Source organism: Protomyctophum parallelum (assembly GCF_964188405.1).
Source record: "Protomyctophum parallelum genome assembly, chromosome: 8".
Lineage (NCBI taxonomy): Eukaryota > Metazoa > Chordata > Actinopteri > Myctophiformes > Myctophidae > Protomyctophum > Protomyctophum parallelum.
Genome location: NC_139703.1, coordinates 24065682 through 24087694, shown reverse-complemented (window position 1 = coordinate 24087694; position 22013 = coordinate 24065682). Strand labels below are relative to the sequence as shown.

General features: G+C 43.7%; 1 protein-coding gene across 1 annotated transcript; it reads left to right on the top strand.

Annotated features, from left to right (window-relative positions):
• Positions 1-521: 521 nt before the first annotated feature.
• ppp4r1l (protein phosphatase 4, regulatory subunit 1-like) lies at positions 522-21754 on the top strand. Its single transcript, XM_083771387.1, has 20 exons — positions 522-539; positions 2148-2192; positions 2939-3068; positions 3861-3967; positions 4076-4218; positions 4345-4491; positions 5113-5220; positions 5674-5739; positions 6057-6215; positions 6445-6569; positions 7143-7654; positions 10902-11263; positions 12920-13006; positions 13497-13682; positions 14274-14435; positions 16460-16560; positions 17021-17141; positions 18207-18341; positions 18792-18933; positions 19286-21754. The coding sequence occupies exons 1-20, from the start codon at positions 533-535 to the stop codon at positions 19429-19431; spliced, it is 2991 nt and encodes a 996-aa protein (XP_083627513.1). The 5' UTR covers positions 522-532; the 3' UTR covers positions 19432-21754.
• The last annotated feature ends 259 nt before the right edge of the window (positions 21755-22013 follow it).

The following is a 22013-nucleotide window of genomic DNA, read 5'->3' as shown; positions in this document are numbered from 1 at the left end:
ACAGGGTTTTGTATTTAGCATTATTGTCATTCGTATTATTTAAAAATAAAGCAAACATCAGGAAATGGTTTGAGGAAGTAGTTGTTGAGTGACAGCTGTGTGGAGGTGACAGCAAGTGTTGCCAGGTCGGCTTATTATAAGCGACTCTGGGCTTCGTTTTTGTGTAAAGGTGCTTGTAAAAATTGGTAGTTTGCGCGGATTACGTTTTTTGGGCTTGTTTATAAAGTGTATACTATTTGCCGGGCTCGCTTCCAAATGTTGTAGTTATCATTTCCTATTTTCATGAAAACATTTTGTGCCAGGGAGCATTTGTGTTGTTAGATTCAGAATGTTTCAACAATATCTAACAAATATTCCAGATTTTATTTCAAGAGTTTTTGAAAATAGCCGACGGTTTAAATTGCTGATGTGGCCTAGTAGTTGCGCCTTTTGGGCTTGTTTTCCTAGACCTGGCCGCTTATTTCTCTCACAAGATCTGGCAACGGTGGTGACAGCCCACACGGCACAGACAGCAGCAGAGCAGAGAATCAAGATGGCAGGTAATGGCACTTTAATAACACCCCTCTGTTCCACACTGCCACACGGCGTTGTTTTGCAACAGCGTTCGTGGATATCTGTATAAAAATGCTTACATGAAGACGCGTAGTTTCCTGGCGATGTGGTGTTTTGAAGCAAACTGCTCGCAAGCGAGCAAGTCAGGCGAAATGGCTGGACAAGCTATGTTAGCTAGCGTGGATAGCGGGCTAGCTAACGCCGAGACCCCAAGAGTAACGGATTTTATACTTAAATGTGAAGTGTATATATGTCCCACCTATGTAGGAGACTTTACGTTACCGCGGGCCTACATTACTGGCCTTGTTGGTTTGCATACATCACGTGTACAATGTCGAACTGTTGTTATAGCGACGCTTAGGCAGTTGACCTAACGTTAGCTAACGTTAGCCACATTGCTAACGTCATATTGAAGCCACAAGCTTGAGCAAGCCACCCTGCTTCAAACCATAACAAAGGAAGACGTTGCTTCCAGGCGGCTTGCTTTGCGGGACATTGCATATAAACATCCACATCCACTGCGCGTAGACGTGTAAGAAAACGAACATGCATGTCCGTTTACTATAATTTGCAATTAAATACAGTTTTGGGGCGGACGTTCTCTCGTTTATACATGAGCAATAACATTCATTCCATCAGCGCTCTTTACACGATAACGGTCTTGAGTTCACCTGATTGGCATTGATCATGTCATCATCTGACTCGTGGAATATAAATCAATCCATCCATCCAGGTTGTCATCATACTCAAAAATCACGTAGACGTGATTTTTATCTAACTAGCTGATATTGACTAGCTTATAACTATACATTAAAATAACAACAAGCTGGGCTCCGTGGGCTGTGACTATACCTCCTTCCTTTTAAACGTGTGCTGTGTGGGTCTGTGTGGGATGGGGATTGCCTGGGATTCCGGGAAAACCCCTGGTGATTCTCCTTAAAGGGACACTTCACCCTTTTTGCAAAAAAATATATGTTAATGACGTTTAGAAGCTTTAGAACACTTTCCTGGGGGTCTTTATGTGTGTAATATGTGGTTTTAGATATTTTAGATTGTAGCAGTGAGCCTGTTGTCTCTGATGTCATGGACACTGGGCTCACTTCCTTCCTGGACTACATGTTGTCTCAGTAAGACAGCTCTCCCCCTATCCACAAGGAGGAGCAGTGCACCAAATAATTATGGGAATTGTAGTCCAGGAAGGTAGTGAGACCAGTGTCCATGACATCAGAGACAACAGGCTCACTGCTACAATCTAAAATATCTAAAACCACATATTACACACATAAATACCCCCAAGAAAGTGATCTAAAGCTTCTAAACGTCATTAACATATATTTTTTTGCAAAAAGGGTGAAGTGTCCCTTTAATATCTCAGCACGCAACTTGGCCTACAAATCTGTGTTCTGCTGAGATTAAATTGGGTAGATGGATGATAGATGGTCTGTTGTTGTTGTGTGACCTCATGCCAGTAGAACTATACCTTCATGTTGTTAAGGGGAGTGCCATGCTGCTGTGTGTGTCGAGGGGTGTGTAATGTTGATTAGATCATGTTTGCCACCATGCCTTTCCCCCGCTTATTTGCCTTATTGTTTCAGGTCTGTCTTTATACTTTGAAGATGGCCATGATGATTTGGATGACTGTGAGTATTCTAATGTCCTATAACTTATTGAAATAACTAAACTATACAGTTTGTCACATATTGTCACATTACAATATGGTTACCTGGTTTACAGCCAGGTATAAAATAACAGACATTTATAATTTCAAGAAAGGGGTAAAGAATAGAGAAAAAAATAAAATAAAAAGGGAAAACAAGTCATTTGAAAACATTAGTAATATGATACTTAAAATATATACTACAAGGTGCATTGTTATTTGCAAATCCTTGCTTTCCCCTCCATGTGTGTATAGGCAGAATTATATTTCTGGGAATCCAATTTCTGGGAAATGTAAAGCCGTCAGTATAGCCTCCACTCCCCGACCCCAGCATTATGATAGGTGGTCCACAGACGCGCTATTATTAGCAGTAATAGGGACCATCCTATCCATGTTTCCTGCATCGATCGATCATGTTGTTAAAAACTTTTGAAGTAAAGACATTATACATTCATGGATGGATCTTTAATATATACAATGTGAGACCTTTGCCTTTTTAAATTATTTGCCCATTTGGAGCGGAGGGGTGAGCCATAATGTTGCTCCTATATTTAGAACAGCTATGTACAGTCAGTATATCATTTTTGTCTATGGCAGTTCCATAATGACATGTATATCCTTTGAGTGTTCTTACGTTAAAAATATATACCACATGCTTGGATATTTTGTATTGGTACGTGTGTCTACTCTGAATACATTTGACATTGTGTCTCTGCTTTCTGGCCACAGTTGGTTTCGATGACTATGGATCAGAGTGCGATGGAATCCGCATCACAGCCTTCCTGGACGCCGGGCAGGACAACCTCACTCCTCTAGGGAGGCTAGAGAAGTATGCCTTCAGCGAGAACGTTTTCAATAGGTAAGCAGGAGGATGCAGCAGCCCTGCTGTCAACTGAAGTCAAATAATTTTACTCTTAACGCGCAATCCTTCGTGCTGCTCTATCGATTTGAAGCTCCAGGAGTGTAGTCGGTGTACAAATCTAATGAATCTATAAGCAATGCCAGAATGACAGATAATTGGATGTCCGTGACTTGGCACAGTGGTAATGGCATGTTCTGTCACCCACTCGAAACAATATACTTTTCTATGAGCATCCACATTCCTGTTTATTTGCTAAGCACATACCTGGGCTAACGCCATAGAGCAGGAATGCAACAAGTCTTGATGCAGGGCTGCAGGCATTGGGCATGCAGGCTACAGTGCATCCAGCTCCTCTGTTTCAGGTCATGAACTTGTCATACCAACCTCAGTGGGTTGTTTTTTTTCTTCACACTGAGGATATGTTTTGTTTACTGTTTGCATTTTCTGATGTGGTTCTTTCTGCACTCTGCGCAGTGAAAATTTAGAGCCTGCCAGATACCCTCTGTGGTTTATAAAGACCTCAGGGTATGCTTTTGGCTTAGTTCAAACGCAGTGCCTCTGTAAATATTTAACAGTGCTCTGTTGTTGCCCCCACGCAAAGCCATTTTAGGTCCTGCTTTCCCCCACTCGGTTTGCAGGCTTCAAAACCATCCTGTCATTACCACGTACAGTTACAGTACATGTGTATAATGTACTTGGCTGAGCTCCAGCAGGGCCCTGTTATGGCAGCATGCACTTGTAGGTATTGGCAGGCAGGCAAACTAACCTGGAGCTTGTGTTGCTTTCTAGGCAAATCGTGGCACGTGGTCTGCTTGATGTGCTTCGAGAGTTCAGTGACAATGAGAATGACTTTATCAGTGTGATGGAGACAGTTGCCAGAATGTCAGAAGATGGAGGTAGATGCTTTATTATTTTACTTATTTTTGCCTGTTCTTATGTTTCTACAGTATTGACTGCCTATAACACTGTTGATCACAATAAAATGACACTTGTATGTGTTTCAGAGCCCACAGTGCGAGCTGAACTCATGGAGCAGGTCCCCAACATTGCTATGTTCTTACATGAAAGTCGGCCCAACTTCCCAGCCGCTTTCTCAAGATACCTGGTTCCGATCGTGGTGCGGTATCTCACAGACCCAAATAATCAGGTTGGTACTGGTTTAGAAAACTGGTTTTGTTGATGTGATTTTGTTAAAAAAAATAATCTTTGCAACATAAATGAAGATGGCTCGTCTCTATATTATATTTTTTCTTTTTCGCATTTTTTTTTGCAGGTGCGAAAGACCAGCCAGGCAGCCTTACTTGTTCTGTTGGAGCAAGGCCTCATCTCTAAGGCCGACATGGAGACCAAAGTCTGTCCTGTTCTACTAGACCTCACAGAACCCAGCAGTGACGACGACTATAAAATAGAAGCTGTTGCTGTAAGAAATTCTTCTGATTTATCAAAATTAAAATAATGTGTTTAGGGAGTGTACTACATTTAAAACAATACAAGAACGCTCGCCCAAAGCAACCTCGCCTTGTGTCAAATATAAATAATCAACTGATGGCGAGAAAACGCTGCCGAATTAGTTAAATCTTTGCCGGTATCAAATATGGGTAACTATCGTAAACGCCACCTCCGCGACAATATCGCAGAGACAGTTTATTTTTGGACCACAATTTGTAAGAGACTATATTCTAAGATGACCCAATGTTATTCTCTATAGAGAAATTACTTCCGCAACCCATGGGGATGAGCGAGTGTCGTCGTCAGGACTTGGGTACTCTATATGCATCAGTAGTGGCAGGTGTGGGTCAAGCCATTTTTGTCTTTGAGTTTTTAGTTCAACATAATAAATGGCCTCAATCACACCGTTGCATTGTAAACAGAAAGCTCAGTTGTTTAAGTACAGCAGTAGAACCGATGTAAGATCCATGGAGTCACTGAAGCACTTTCTCTCTCTCTCGCGCTTTCCCATCGATGGATCCATGTCTCAATCCTGCCTCAGGCACCTTGAATACATCCTGCAATACCCAGTGCCTTCACTTTCCCCTTCCAGATCATGTGTAAGCTGGTAACCATGCTGAACAAAGACACAGTGGAGCACCTGCTGCTGCCGCGCTTCTGTGAACTGTGCAGTGATGCCAGGCTCTTCCAAGTCCGCAAGGTACAGTAACCAACACATGTCTTTGACCATATTCTTCTCCACCACGTCCTTTCCGTAATGATTTCTGTGGTTAGGCTTAGTTTAGGGTTGACTAAAAATATTGTCACCAAAAAAAAAAAAAAATCATTAAAAAAAATTAAGAATGATGATTTTCACGTTGCAGTATTAACTTGGGCCACTGTGACCTCATTTATACAGTACCTCTGAAACAAAGGCTCCTTGAAGTCTTTCAACACGGGACCCAAAGGATGAGGAAATTTGTTATTTAGATTTGGTTTTGTTTTACCACAAATGTTGAGAATGTTTTTAGATAGCATGTTGTTTAGACAGATGCTAGGTTTGATGTTAATACCCGGTATCCTGAACCAGCGGGAAAATGTTTGACTGAGCACCGAATGCATGAGAGCTTTCTTGCCGTAACATTTCCCAACACCCTCTTTTATCCTGTTACAGGTCTGTGCAGCTAACTTTGGCGAGTTCTGTTCTATTGTGGGCCAGGATGCCACAGAGAAACTACTGGTAAGAGACTTCAAGACTCCTCTGTTGCTTAGCTTGCAAACTTCAAAAGCTATGGATCTCTGTGCATAGGCCTATTTGTGATTATGTAACGCTAATCTTTCACAGCCGTTCAAGAATTTCTCATGGCAAGTCATATAAGATAACAAACAGTAGGATAGCCTTATTGCCGTCATGAGACTTAGTTGTTTATTGCTTTCCATCAGTGAGACACTCCTTCATCGGCACAGTATTTTTTTATTGCAGCAGGCCTCTGCTTCACAGTTCAGATGCTATATATTGCATACAAGTTGTAATGTGCCTAATTTCTTTTCATGCAGATGTCAAAGTTCTTTGACCTGTGCTCAGACAGCCTGTGGGGCATCAGGAAAGCCTGTGCAGAGTGTTTCATGATAGTCTCCAATTCAACCTCCCCAGAGGTGCGACGCACTAAATTGTCCCCACTCTTCATCAGCCTCATTAGTGACCAGTCTCGTTGGGTAAGTACATCCTACAGTACACAATAACGCTACCCTGAGAGATGAACAATTGTCACATTTTAAATGAAATGCTGAGTAATGTGCTGTGTATATTGAGACTACAACGAAAATATAGGTTATGTTTGGGGTCATTGCAGTGTTCATTATGGACTTCTTGGCAGTTGACAGAGAGAGAAGACATTTTCAAAAGACAGAAACGAGCCATTTCTCCTCCTTCCCTTCTATCTAGGTGCGCCAAGCTGCCTTCCAGTCTCTGGGACGTTTTATCTCCACCTTTGCCAACCCCTCCAGCACAGGCCTTCTCTTCAGGGACGATGGAACTTTATTGGAAGTCCCCAGGTGTACCTCAGACAGGTAGGAGAACCAAACCACCTTTTTTTTCATGCATGTTTAGAAGTTTAGAGAGTTTAAGAGTTTAGGTCAGTCTGGTTCTCTCGATGCCCAAGCTTCCGCCTGGGTGTCAATGTGTGTACTTTTGTTTGGAGTGCACGATGCTCTGAATTCTCTGTAGCTAAAATGCCACGTTGCAAAATAGTGATGTTCAGCCACAGAGACCTCGTATAATATTTTCACATTTTAGCCTAGATTTGTATAGCTCCTACCCTTATTTTTTTTTATTTCTGTGCTCCAATGTTAAGCAGGGCTGTGCTGAAATATTGGTCAAACTAGTAGCTACTAGCTAATACTTGGCACTATCCTGTGAAAGAACTAGCTGTAATGGACAGGGATGCAAGAAATCTATATATTTTGTAAAGCACGCTCCGGTTCCCTTTTTCAGTAGTTTTATTTTATGTAGAGGTGGAAACTAATAATATAAACACCTGCTCAAAACACCACTGAAAATTAAGATGCAGTTTTTATTGATCCCAGAATGTTTAGCTATCTATGCTAAAATGTAAACAACAAATGCCTTGACTGTCATTACAGTGACTCCTCCCTCAACTCCCTAAACTGCTGTGAAATCAGCGGGTGCCACACAGAGAGAACCATCACACACACGCCTCCCAACCAGGACGGCCGTGCCACACCCTCCCCCGAGCACTTGTCCATGGTTGACAATGAGGATATCCACTCCTTTGACGACACCCCTGCACAAACGCCCGCCGTGAAGCTTGAAGGCCACCTCAACGCCACGCGCAGCAACAACAACAACAACATCCCCATGAGCTTGGAGAGCAATAGGAACCATAACGAAATGGAGCAGGCGGACGAGAACTTTAACTCTTTCCACTATTGGAGGCCTCCTTTACCAGACATCAGTGGGGAACTGGAAATGCTAAATAGGCAAACGTCGGAAAAGGAGGATACGAAAGATGAAGACGAGGAGAACGAGGAGGAATGTCCGACCTCAAAGTCCAGCTCTGGTAAAGCCACCACTGACCAGATCCAGAAGGTTTTAGACTGCCTGCAGCCACACATGGATGACCCTGACGTGCAAGGTGAGACAGACTTTCTTTTTAAATATACTTTTTATCCCACGTTTTTGTAACCAATTCTTCACCCCTGTGTCAATCATCTAATGTGATCCTGGGCTCTACACACCCTCCACCAACGTAGTCCCCATATATGGGGGACAAAAGAAGAGCAACGGACTTGAACTCATGCTTCCTTCATGCCTGAGTGTCCAAGTTGCTCCATGGGGGAGTTTCCCTGGTTGGACGTAGCGCGTGGAAGGAACACGTTATTCCAACCAGTTCCTTTCCCCTCCATCAGGCGCCCCGGCTGGGGGGGCAGTTTAATGACCAGGATTACTGCATGTTTTTTGTGAGGGTACCTACCCTAGGCTAGGGGACACGGGGAGAACATGCAAACTCCACACAGAAAGGCCCTTTCGCCAACCCCGCCTTCGCGTATGGGCACTGATGACGCGGAGGAGGAAACACGCCGCCAGCGCCCACCGCGTCCTGAGCGGAAATCGAACCCAGGACCTTCTAGCTGTGAGGCGACAGCACTACCAACTGTGCCACCGTGCCCCCTAGAGACAGACTTTCAATATAATTACCTCTACAGCATATATTTGTTGTAGGACTTGTGGTTGATTTATACTTGGTTGCGCATCATGTTGCACACTTAAAAAATTGCCGATCTACAAGCTCATAAGGCGCCGCAGCACGCCGCCTTGTGACCTTGTAGATTTACGCACAACATGCACATTGCACAACATAAGAATAAATCTGGTCTAATACACCATTAGCTGCAACAAAACTGAGCAGTATTTTGTTCTAAAGGTTTACTCGAGTTTTGGCGACCCCTCACTTAATTTATAGAGCCATTTCAAAGTGTAACTAGAAAAGGTGCCCTTCTGGGCACAGGTCTCCACCAGGAGTATAGGAGTGTGTGTGCTCTTTGGCATAATGTTTAGGAGTAATATAAACATTACTTTGTCATGGTGGTGCTATAACAGTTTGGGTCAGAGGTTTGTCGTTGGAATCCAGGGAGTGTGTGTGCAAAGTTTGGCATCAACCGGGTTAACGGGCCAGAGATTAGCTGGTAACGGACGGACGGAGTGCAAAACATACTCTCTCCCCATGCCTTCAGCCTGGTAGCGACACATATCTTAAAATAAAATCATACATTGTTGGCCTTTTTATATATGAACATTTATTAGAAAATTAAGCCCATCAATTAAATAAATAATAATATTGTAGCGCTGCCGAAAATCACTTGGTTGCGACTTGCGCCGTCCTGAGCGTCCTCACGTGAGCTAGGTTTCTTGGCGGAGCTTGTTACCTGGTCACGTTTGCTGAGCTGGAGAATGGGGTTTGATTCCAGCTCGGGCCTCGGGAGCACAAACGCTACAATATCGATAAAAGCAACAAATGTTTCTGTACACACATTTTGTACATGTAAGCATAAGTTTCATGCTCGCAGATGTATCTTTGAGGCCACTGACCGTGTGTTTTTCTCCATCGTGGCCACAGTCAGCTGTAGGCTGCTGGTCGAGTTTTGTGTGATCAGGATCTCCCCGTACGGTAATATTGCGAAACGCAGTTTGTTGACTAAAATGCAGATTTTGGGGCTTATTTACAGATACAATTTACACAGGGACCACTCCATCCAGTCCGTGCCAGAGACTGTACAAATGGGCCCATAAAAGGTCCCTGCACACGGAGCGCCGTTTAGCGCCGTTTCTCTGTGGGTTTTCCGAAAAACGCGTCCAGTGTGCAACCACCTTCCGTCCATTTATTTCCATGCATTTGACCCTCAGCAAAAAGACCCAAACCAGCTTTTTTTTAAGAGCCACCCATCACCCAGGCAGGAATTCCTACACAATTCCTAGGCTATCCACCTTTTTCCTATAACCCACAAATCTGTTTTTGCATAAGTCCCTCTTTCTCTTGCTGTGCCAGTTTTGCAAGTGGCCAGGTCTATGAAAACGAGCCCAACTGAAAATGGCTGATCTACATGCTCACAGCGACACATTGTGAGGTTGTACATCTGTTATTTAAAAACTAAATAAGGAACAGGTTGGAATAACGTGTTCCTTCCACGCGCTACGTCCAACCCTTGTCAGGTGCAAAGGAGCAACTTGGACACGAACTTGGGCATGAAGGAAGCATGAGTTCAAGTCCGTTGCTCTCCCCAGGTTGACTGAAGGTGTGTAGAGCCCAGGATCACATTAGATGATTGACACAGGGGTGAAAATGGGTTACAAAATCGTGGGATAAAAAACTATATAAAAGAAGAGAAAAAAAAAACGAAATATGCAACTACTGTACACTAGCCCGCGACTACCGATAAGTTATTTTCAAGTGACTTTACAGAAAAAAACAATTCAACGGTTGCTTATAATAAGCACTGAGCAGACATGGCAACACAGCCTGAAGGAAGCAAAGCGCACACACAAGGAGCCCCAGTACCCTTGGCAGGGAAAAGGTGGATATACTGTAGTTGCCTCTGCAAGGGTCGTTCTCTTCACGTCAGTCGTTTCTTCCTGCCTATGCCCATTGGCTCCTGTCCGTGACCTATCATTTGAGAACCGCTGCATTATGGAAATGGTAGCATAGCAAGGTATTTTCTCTACATATGGTATCATCAATATGTATTTGAAATGCACTGTAATAGTGTAATACTGTTCCTTTAAAAAATAAAAAGATGAATACCTGTACTGATGGGTAAGAACTCATGGTAAAACCATTTGTCTATGATATATGGGTTTTAACACAATCAAAGCCCCTTGACTTCCACAGAAGTACCTTCACTGTTTTACTTTAATTCAACATTGGTCCTGGACCAGGACCAATGTAAAGGTACTTCTGTGTGAACAAGAAATCCGACCCCGAAGCAGAATCGCATTCTTATTTGCGTCCCACGTGTGCATAATGCATTGCTTGGACGTACGTGTTCTTGTATTTTCTTTTAGCGATTTATCATGTTGCACTTGCTTGCGCTTGTATTCTAGCACCTGATGCAACTTTCTCATCATTCTCTGTGAAATGATCCCAGCCCATTAGTATTTCCTTTGCGCTCGCTCTCTCTCTCTCTCTCTCTCTCTCTCTCTCTCTCTCTCTCTCTCTCTCTCTCTCTCTCTCTCTCTCTCTCTCTTTGATGTAGACCTCCTGGTGCGGAAATGCATCTTATGCAGCGCACATTTATTTTGCAAATAAACCAATAAGCATATGTTTTTTTAAATAAATGGCTGTGAATTCTTCAACTAAAGATGCTGGTTTGTGTGCTCACCTCCAGCCCAAGTCCAGGTTCTGTCAGCAGCTCTTAAGGCAGCCCAGCTAGATAGTCCGACTGACGACGACGACAGCCCCGCCGAACCTGAGCCGCCCAGCCAAGAGGAGAGCCCGATCGACATCGACGGCCAATCGGCGGAGAGCGACTCCTCCGAGGTCCAATCGCAGACCGACACGAGTCCCACAGAAGAGGAGGAGGAGGAGGAAGAGGCGGAGCCCACAGAGCCTCTCCCCCCGGCGTTGGAGTCCTGCCCCGTCCAGGAGCAGGGCGAGATGGAGACCCAGACGGAGAGCCAGGAGGGCCAGGAAGAATCGCCTCCGGACTCGCCCGTGCTGGTACGCGACGACTCGGACCACAGCAGCGCGGTGAGTGGGCGGGAACCCCTTTTGGTGTTAGCATTATGCTATGCTTTAGCTATTGAAGTATAGCAGATCTACAAGCTCATAGCGCGCCACGAGCTTGTAGGTCTGCTATTTTTGAAAAATCGAAGAACGACTGTCAGGATGTAGAAGACATTTTTAAGATCTGATCTCAGGTCAGAATGGGTTCATTTACCACATGCTGAGCTTTTTTGCAAAGGCCTGGGAGTGTAATCAAAAGGATAAACGTAGAGATAATGATTCCTTGCTCACCTGCTAAGCAGAATGTGTACAGTTGGTTACTTCTCCAAAAGTAATTTTGGCTCAAGACGTAGCGTGTTATATGTACAAAAAACGTGATTTGCGTGTGTTAGGGAAGAATTATGGTCTCCGCTGTATCTTGTATAACTTAACAAGTTACTTTTGGCAGGGAGTAATAATTAAAGTAATGTTACTTCTTAAAATAGTAATAAAGTCATAACGAGCCCAACTACAACCTACAACCCTTTCCTTTCGGTGATTGCAATTTGGTTTCATTTTACACTCAAGAGTTAAAGATCTATAAGGGTCCATTTGGTTACCAATCTTCCATCATTTAGCTGGGGACCACCTGGAACCCCCTCAAGGACCACTGGTGGTCCCCGGATGAACTGGTTGAGAACCACTATTCTAAGATCAATTATTTAATATAAAAATAAACCCCCCAGGCTGGTACCCTACTCAAAATATGGCTCTTGGGGAAAATTAATTGGGAAACCCAACCCTGCTATATGTATTTGTGGAAAGTTAGTTATAGAGGGTATGCGCGTGACATCATCATCATACATTATGCAGGAACTCAAAGGAGTTTGACAGGAGTGTAAAAAAACCTACCTTTGTGGCCTTGACAGCCCATACATCCAAACATAAAAGCCCTATCTGATTGCATTAACCCATTCTGGGCGGGAACCCCTTTTGGTGTCAACATTACGTTATGCTTTAGCTATTTAAAAATAGCAGATCTACAAGCTTGTAGGTCTACTATTTTAAAAAAAAGTTGTTTTAATTTGGTGGTTTTGTTTTCTTTCCTGTCTCACTGGCCTAATGCACCATTAGCTGCAACAAAACAGAGCAGTATTTTGTTCAAAAGGTTTACTCGAGTTTTGGCGACCCCTCACTTAATTTATAGAGCCATTTCAAAGTGGAACTAGAAATGGTGCCCTTCTGGGCACAGGTCTCCACCAGGAGGATAGGAGTGTGTGTGCTCTTTGGCATAATGTTTAGGAGTATGTTATTTTGTGCAAAGTGTTTTGCCAAAGTCGGCCTCATGGTGGTGCTATAACAGTTTGGGGCAGAGGTTTGTTTTTGGCATCCAGGGAGTGTGCAAAGTTTGGCATCAACCAGGTTACTGTGTTGGGTAACTACAGTGTAGGTACAGACAGACTAGAGTGCAATAATAAATAATATCTGCTAACATGATTTTATGATTGACAATATTACTTGATCTCGTGTCATGGAAGATTGCAAGATGACTCATCAGCGTCATACTGCAACTGGTCTCCCGACCCCCAAGAATGCATTGTGCTGTAATCGCATAATCTAACCTAGGTGAATATTGTCAAAAACTAAAAACTTTGTGCAGTCTGATCCTGGCTTTAAATGTGCCTTTTTCGTCTTCCTCAGGAGTCTGAACTGATTGAAAGCGTGGAGGAAGAGGGGAAGGATGACTCTCTCCCCTGCCTAGTGTCCGAGGAGAAGCCAAAGATCCAGGTTCGTGTTCGTCAAGTCCTGTTCCAGGAAATGTTCAGCTGATCCATACTGTCAATGTTTGGAGCGGGATAGGAATGGACTATTCGTCACCTTCTCCTTAATCTCCTAGCAACATAAATATGCGAGCTCAGTGGGCAAAACCCTCAAAATTGAATGAGTTGGGGGGGGAAGTATTTTCTGTTGAAATGATTTGACATTTACTAGTTTGTGTTACTACAGTTTAACCTCCCCCCATAATTTCTCCACTAATTTCCCTCTTCTTTCTTAGCCCTCTAATATACTTGTTGGTTGACTAGGGGTTAACCCGACTTTGTAAGTCGCTCTGGATGAGAGCGTCGCCTAAATGCCTTAGTTGTACATTTCTTCCCGACTGTACTTTAACTCTCTCTTTTTTTTTACCCCCATCTCACTGCGCTGTTTCATAACCTCCATGTATCTACCCTCGGCCCCTCTTATACATCCTCTCCCGTTTGGTCCGTTTTCCCTGCAGAATGTCATCCCACAGCAGCTGTTGGATCAGTACCTGTCTATGACGGACCCGGCCCGCGCCCAGACGGTGGACACGGAGATAGCCAAACACTGTGCGTTCAGCCTGCCCGGGGTGGCCCTCACTCTGGGACGACAGAACTGGCACTGCCTCAAGGACACGTACGAGACCCTGGCTACCGACGTGCAGGTAAGCAAGGGGAGATGTCGTACTGTGAGAGGGAGGATGACTGATTTAAGCAGTCGCACCTGGCCTGCTGAGTCAAACTAGAACTGGACTCGGAGTGGGTGTGGCTGCGCACCTGTTGTGCATGGACTTGATCAGGCCAGGTGTGACTGCTTAAATCAGTCATCCTCCCTCTCACACATACATTGTTTGTGCCTGATGCCATGACGACACATTGAGGTTACAACACACTCGTGGGGGCGTAGCAGACTGTTGTGACTGGGCGTAGCTGCATTGGGAACTCCTTATGTGGTTATGGCTGAGCCATAGTGACATGAGCCGATGTTAATATAGGACATGTAATTTGAATGGGAACGGAATTGGGTTTATTCATTTTACTCTGAGAACCTGTATCAAACAAAGGCATGCATAGAATATTAGCCTAGGAGACACACACACACACACACACACACACACACACACACACTTAACTATTCTAACAATGGCAGTTGTTTCCTTTTCTTTATTCTGAAAACACTGCTTATATATGCAGATAAAAAAATAACAATGATAATCTTCTCTCCTGCCTACTTCACTCTCAATGCACTCTCGCAGTGGAAGGTTCGTCGTACGCTGGCCTTCTCCATCCACGAGCTGGCGGTGATCCTGGGCGATCAGCTGACAGCGGCCGACCTGGTGCCCATCTTCAATGGCTTCCTCAAAGACCTGGACGAGGTCCGCATCGGTGTCCTCAAGCACCTCTACGACTTCCTCAAGGTTGGCCTCTCTATATATATATATATATACATAGATCAGTGGTTCTTAAACCTTTCTGACCTGAGATCAGATTCATACGAGGTTTCCACCTGGACACACACTGGTCTGATTAACCCATTCTGACCTGAGATCAGATTCTAAATATGTCGGTCGTTCTTCGATTTTTCAAAAATAGCAGACCTACAAGCTCGTAGCGCGCCACTCGGTGGCGCCCTCTGAGCTTGTAGGTCTGCTATTTTTCAATAGCTAAAGCATAACATGATGCTAACACCAAAATGGGTTCCCGTTCAGAATGGGTTAAACCTTTTCCATGTCAAGGACCCCCAAATTGACACATATTAGCCCCGCAGATCCCCATTTGAAAAGATATGTCAGGGACCCCCCCATATGAGGAAGATGTTTAGGGCTCTAGCAGTGATTCTCAACCAGTTTTAACTCACCCGGCACTGAGTTTCGCCTTTCTTTCGTATGTACCTCGGTGCCGATGACACCCTATCACAGCTTTTTGTTTTTGGGTGCTCTGCTGCATCCAGTTTCCCTACGTAACACTCCCATCTAGATCCGGTCCAAATCGGAAATGAAAAATCCAAGGGCTTATGCTTTTCTATCGGTGGTGCAAACGATTATTCAATTAATCGCGATGCCGTCATGGACGATAACTCATCGATGCACAAATGTTAAAAATCAATTATATAATACTAGAATTTCGCGGCTCATCGCAGAGTTACGTTGCCGCGCACTATGGGAAGAAGGAAATTGCGGGAGTTGACTCCACATGTAGTAACGGATGGGTTATTAGTTGTTATGTGTCCTTATTAGTGTAGTGTAGTGTAGTCAACACGTTAAGCAGTGCCCTAAAGGTAGATCACGATCTACCAGTATAGAATCTATATTGGTAGATCGTGATCTACCTTTTGGGCACCGCTTAACTCAACCTTTTTTGTCCCAGGGCACACTTTTCATAGCCTAAAAATCTCGGGGCACACCTAGATATACGGTTTGTGTACACTGTATATATACCGGTGTGTGTATATATAGTAAATATACATAGTAAATATATATATATATATATAGAATATTAGTGGTCCATGACATGAAAATGTTTGAGAACCACTGCTCTAAAACAACATTGGACAATGATGTTTGACAGTCAGCAATATTGTTGCTTATTCTAGATTTATTTTCTGACTTTTTCGGATTTTCTGACTTGATCTGGCCTGTTAACATTTTCATAGACCTGGTTGCTTGTTTCCCTCAGTCAATGTGGCAACCCTGGTCAATGCCGTGTTGACTGTTGTGGTTCTGTATGATAATTTAGCTTAGCACACAACAGCTAGGAGGATGCAGCAGGCTGATGCCGTCATGTTTAACAGTATTTTGCGCAATTTATGTCCCCGAATTTATGGATATGGACTTATGGCTCCATCGCTGCCTCTTTCTTTAGTAGAAGTAGAAATTTAACGTGTTGCTGACTGTTTGCCGTCCCTCTCACACGCACGCACGCGCGCGCGCGCGCACACACACACACACACAGACACACCGCCTCCTGGTCGCTGCAGACCCAGAGGCTCTGTGCAGAGTGAGACCCGATATTTATTTATCGCTATGAAAAGTGTTACTTTCGGACAAATCTCGCGGCACACCTGGACAGATCAAACGGCACAGTAAAGTGCCGCGGTCTGAAAGATGTGAACACACCAAAACCCATGCATGACCAACGGAACAGAAGGTGGTGTTGTTGAACAAAGAGTTTGTGCATGCCAAAAAACTAAATATAAAGAATCATCATTGCAATACCAAAGCTGATTGAGTTGCCTCTGTGTGTGTGTGTGTGTGTGTGTGTGTGTGTGTGTGTGTGTGTGTGTGTGTGTGTGTGTGTGTGTGTGTGTGTGTGTGTGTGTGTGTGTGTGTGTGTGTGTGTGTGTGTGTGTGTGTGTGTGTGTGTGTGTGTGTGTGTGTGTGTGTGTGTGTGTGTGTGTGTGTGTGTGTGTGTGTGTGTGTGTGTGTGTGTGTGTGTGTTGCAGCTGCTCCATGCAGACAAGCGGAGGGAGTATCTGTACCAGCTACAAGAGTTCATGGTAACGGACAACAGCCGCAACTGGAGGTTCAGATACGAGCTTGCAGAGTAAGTTTCCTTGATGAGGACTTGAAATAATTATCAGAACACACACAGAGCTCATTCACAGTGTAAGTCTCGTTGACTAGCTGGACTTAAAATAATTATCACCATTTGGATAGTTTTTTTGTATTGTTGTCAATTATGACATTCATACATTGGAACTGTTTTTGTTACATTTGTAACAGGATTAGAAGGATGCTGCATAACATGTTTAATACATTAGACAAAAGTAGAAAATGTCCACGGGTGTAAACAAAAACAAACTAAAAAGGCTTGTCGATGGTACTTGTGCCAGATCTATTTGCTCTGCATTCTATGCAATGTCTTTTTTTTTTTTGTGTGTTTCTTTCAATCTTAAATGATTGTATAAAGCTTTTGCTTGTTTTCATTCAATATTAAATCCGGCACATGGGCCAAATGAGTGAAGAGTGAAGTGTCCTGAAGCTCTCTCTGTCCCCTTCCACAGGCAGCTAATCCTGATCATTGAGCTGTACAGTCACTACGATGTCTACGACTACCTCAGGCAGATAGCACTCACTCTCTGCTCAGACAAGGTCTCAGAAGTCAGGTGGATCTCCTACAAGCTGGTGAGTCAGTTGTGATGCATAGTTCTAAACTTGTGTGGAACAATACTAAAACGTGGTTGGGAAAAGCCCTTTGGTGGTGCTATGTTGGTTGTAGAATATAAGAAAAGGCATGGATATTGGATAATCAATGTTGATGGATCACGCTACAGTATGATCGATACTTTTGATCTAGTGATGCTGACCTAAATCGGATGAAAAATCTGCTATTCGGGCTAATCTGATCATTAAAATGAACGGTACTGTCCCAAAATATGCACTTCAGAATAATCCTCCTTGGACGTGGATTGACTGAGCTGGCCAACATTATATCAAAATATACTCGCAGGTCATGATGACATAATATTCAGTGTTAAGTCCATGGGTATATGTGGTTAGTTCCACCTTTGGGACAGTTGTTCAAGCTTTTGCGGAGATCTTGTGCAGTCCCCTCATACTGTAAGAGCTTTTCAGTTTGAATGGCAACGTTTTATAGGACTATGTTTTCTGGTTCTGCAAATGCCATGAGTGCACATAATCTCTCTCCTCTCCACGAAACTTAACACTGAATGCAGTTATGCAGCACTGTCGTGTAATACATGCACCATACTGTTGTCGTTTTATTCACCACTCTTGCCATCGCCCATAATTCACAGAGAACGACCGGTTCTCGGCGTGTCTCACTGGAGTGTGTTTTTTATGTTTGGGAGTGGGAGGAGCTGGTCATTGTCTTATATAGGCTGCGTTGTACTGACAGATGGGGGCTCTTTCAGCAGGTCTGATTGAGTGCAGATATGGATTTAAAAAATCTAATAAAAAATGTAGTGTATTCATTTGGCAGTGCATACCAAACCAAAAGCCTTGTAACGAACGGTTCACACACAAATCATGTTAATTTCTAAGTAAGATTCACATTTTCTTCCAAATTCTACCTGGTTATTTCCTGTTCAACATCCCTTGGCGTACTTTCCAAAGAAAGTCTAAACATCATCCCATCTTGGCTGCACATTACATGACTGTGGAGCCCAGTTTCCCTTTCTCTTTTTGCCTTGATTAAAGTTGATCGTTTCCTGTGTTTGTTGTGATCAGGTGGTGGAAATCCTCCAAAAGCTGTATGCTTGCGGTGCTCATGACCTCGGTCTGAACTTCATCAACGAGCTCATTGTAAGGTTCTGCCACTGTCCCAAGTGGGTGGGGAGGCAAGCCTTTGCCTTCATCTGCCAGGTCAGTGGAGTTCTCAGGTTACCTATAACTATATGAAGAAGAAAGAACAGATTTTCTGTCTTTCTGCCAGTTTTTTTTTTTAGAGTTGTCTTTATCTGCTTGCATGTTTATCTGACTCAAATGTGTATTAAGTGCAGTGCCCTGTTTGCTAAAGTAAATATAAAGTGGCACATCTGTTGAATACTTGACATTCTATAAAAGCGCGGCTATGGTACCTTTGTACATGCACTGAAATGCAAGAGGATACACATTTTTGACAAAGTAGGATATTATTAAAAATAAAAGAAAAACAGTCCCACAGTAGGATTACCACGAAACAATGATGTTTTTCGTGAATTTATTAATGAAACGGACAATTTACAAGTTTATTTTTTTATATGGCCTGTAGTAATATAAAAAGCCAAAAATGTAAACGTGAATGAACCATTTGTTTTATGGTCATGTACTCAGGCTATAGTGGAGGAGGACTGTATGCCCATGGACCAGTTTGCCCAGCATCTCCTGCCCAGCCTGCTCAGCCTCTCCTCTGACCCCGTGGCCAACGTCCGCGTACTGGTGGCCAAGGCACTACGACAGAGCATCATGGAGAAAGGTACAGTTGAAGACATTAGAAATTGAAATTTCACCAACACTGTGCTTCCTTATCCTTTCCTTTCTCTCACACAAATTCGGTAATTATTTTTATTATTTTTATATGGCAGTCCAGCCTCCTTAGTTCTCCTGCCGTCTCTTTTGTACCAAGTGAGAAAAACACTGAGAATGAGATGAAGGGCATAGTCTGACCCTTGTCCAGCAAGGGCACCAGTGGGTCTTGGGTCGGGTCTTATTTGAGCAACAGTGGATAAGACGAACAGTACTAGGGTTAGGAACCACTGCGCGTGTCGGCCTGTGAGCTATGTGGGTGTCCTTATTTCTTTAAAATGGTGACTGTGTTGTGTCTGCAGCGTACTTCAAGGAACCGGGCTGTGCCTATTCAGACGAACTGGAGGAGACGGTGATGACTCTGCAGGCCGACAAGGACCGTGATGTGCGTTTCTTTGCCACCTTAGACCCCAACAAAGCCCTGATGGACACTGCTCCTTTAATTTAGACCCAGCTCTCCCCCAGACTCTCCCACCATACCGCGCACCTGCCTGTCTACTTGTCTGTCTGACTGTCTACCTGTCTGACTGAGCCACAGTCAGCTAACTGCCATCACCAGTACCTGACCGGACCACGCACTTGCAGGACAGACCTGTACCCGCGGCACTGATGACCACTTGGCAAAGCCACACACACACAAACATGAGGTGTAATCATTTCAACACAACCAGATACTGGGTGTGCTGCGAAATGCGACATTACATCCATGCAGATTGCAACCCAAAAGGCATACGAGCATCCCATGTCTTTGGCCACCGATTGAGTTTTCCCAGATAATATTGAGCAGGACTCAGCAGTTAGCTGGACCCCTAACCCCCCCCCCCCCCACTGTGGTAGCAACATTTACTTCCAGCTGGACTCCTAACTACCAAGCCCCCCGCCCCAAGACTGACTCTTGGCTTTGTCTAATTGCAGACTTGTAAAACGGAGCGATGTGTCGCTCACCAAAGCTAAGAGCTTGTGATATGAAATTGTTTTTTTTTTTTTTTTTCCAGGCGATTTTATTTCTTACTGCTTCTTTTTTGAGGATTTCTTAACGAACAAAGCAGATGAGGCCTGTCTGACATGTGCACACTAACTCAGGGCGACTGATCTGAACCCAAGCAGCCATTAGCTTCAATAATCGCAGCAGCTGTCACCGACCACCACGGCAAACGGTGGGGTGACTCGATCCCCAGGTGAAACCTCCAGCAGTCTGACCACTGGGTCAGTGACGAGCCACACCACCGAGTAGCTCTGTTGGTGTACCCTCACCTCAAAACGCCTCATCGTGTCCTTCCTCAGGCTTCGGAGATGTCCTCTGGGTTAATGTCTATTTTTTTTTTCTCTCTCTCTCACTCTTTGCTGTTTTTCCATTGTTTCGTCTTCATCGCCCCACTGATACCACTACTACACAGGAAAATGGACATGAGACCTCTCATCATTCAGTGGACCTCTTGAATTTTTAATCCATATCAGGACAATTCTCTAAAGAACACCTTTAAGGAACGGTTCATTGCTTCACTCTGTATTCATGTGTTTACCAATAATGTGACACGGCATGTCTCCCCCGAGTGGCAGGAGACCAATACCTCTATATGGACATGACTCTGGCCAGTGTGTCATATATATATATATAGAGGGGACGTCCAGGTTTTAACAGTTTCAACAGGCTTTGAATGTCCTTGATTGGTGATTCTAGAGTCTCTCTGGTGTGGATGGATTGGAAAAGAGTTATTAAAAAAAGGGCTTATGATGAAATGGCACAGGGTGATGATGTAAACCTCAATGCGTGATGTGAAACCTTGGAAAGAGGAGGATTGCAAAGCACAGTTGGAATATGCATGTTCCCCCTCACATTAAAACCCCACCTATTTCCCTTATCTCTTAAGCCTGATTTACTTCAGTTGCACGCTGATGTTGCGCGCCAAATGGCAGATCTACACATTTGCATTGTGAAGCACTTGGGCACGCAACACTTTGTGCAACAAACTATAAATCTAGCCTTACCCCTCTTGTGTATAGTCTGTTCCACTTATTCTTATTAAGTTGACTTCCTGATTATGTGGCCATGGTAGCTTTTCATTGGCTCTGATTGACCATGGTTGTACAGTAGGAAAAGGAATTGGGTTGTCGTTTAGCTCCATGGTCAAAGAGTCTAAGCAACAAAGACAACCAACCGTATTATTTCCCCCTGTAGTGGCGAAATGCATTAAGTATGAGGTTTCTCAACATTTGCAACTCTTTGAACATTGTACAGTACAGCTTAAAGAAAAAACCCTGTGGAACCAGTACGTTTATGGAACCAAGGCCAGTGTAGTAGGGTGTTTTTTTTTTTTTTTTTAATCTAACATGATACGTGTGAATATTATGGGAGCAGTCACCAAGTCACTTTTGTAGTCTTTTTTTTTTTTTTCCTGTGTATAAATGGTAACTCTTCTTTTCTTTCTTTTTTTAATCAGACAGGACTTGAGAACTTAAGCTGATTTGTGGTGTGCTGTGCATCTCAAGTCTTTCTTCTTTCATAAGGAGAGCTCACTGTGGTAATGCAGTGTCTACTCATCTCATCTGTCTGCAATTTGTGCCCTTCTGTTTTTTTATGTGGTAGAACTGTTAATATATGCATTTTATGAAATTTATTTTTCTTTTCAATTATGCACCATTGTTCAAAGATTTTATATCCTAACTTTGCAAAATTTACGACCTTTGTAATATTCAATGGTTTCTTTTAAGATTACATTTTATGTAATGTTATTTTTAGTATTCTGTAATTAAACTGATAATGAAAATTAGATCGTGTGTGAATGTTTCCATTTTGTTTTTGCAGTGTTGCGATTTCTCAGGCGTAATTCACTGTGCAGTAATCCAGCTGTCTCACTGCTTAATATTTCATTTTCTCTTGAGCCCCATTGCCCCCGCGGGCAGGGCCAGCAGCTGTCCACCTCTGAACAGCGCTCAGCGGGTCAATGGAGACCCAATCGGTCTCCGGTTCCAACTCTGATGTGGATTTTCCCCCTGGGGTTTAAGAGGTGAATATTAATCCTGGTCACT

Excerpts from the sequence above, each read along its gene's own strand:
- ppp4r1l (XM_083771387.1), top strand. Across the intron at positions 7,655-10,901 it reads GGATGACCCTGACGTGCAAG|CCCAAGTCCAGGTTCTGTCA; the intron begins GTGAGACAGACT and ends GCTCACCTCCAG. Across the intron at positions 13,683-14,273 it reads CCCTGGCTACCGACGTGCAG|TGGAAGGTTCGTCGTACGCT; the intron begins GTAAGCAAGGGG and ends GCACTCTCGCAG.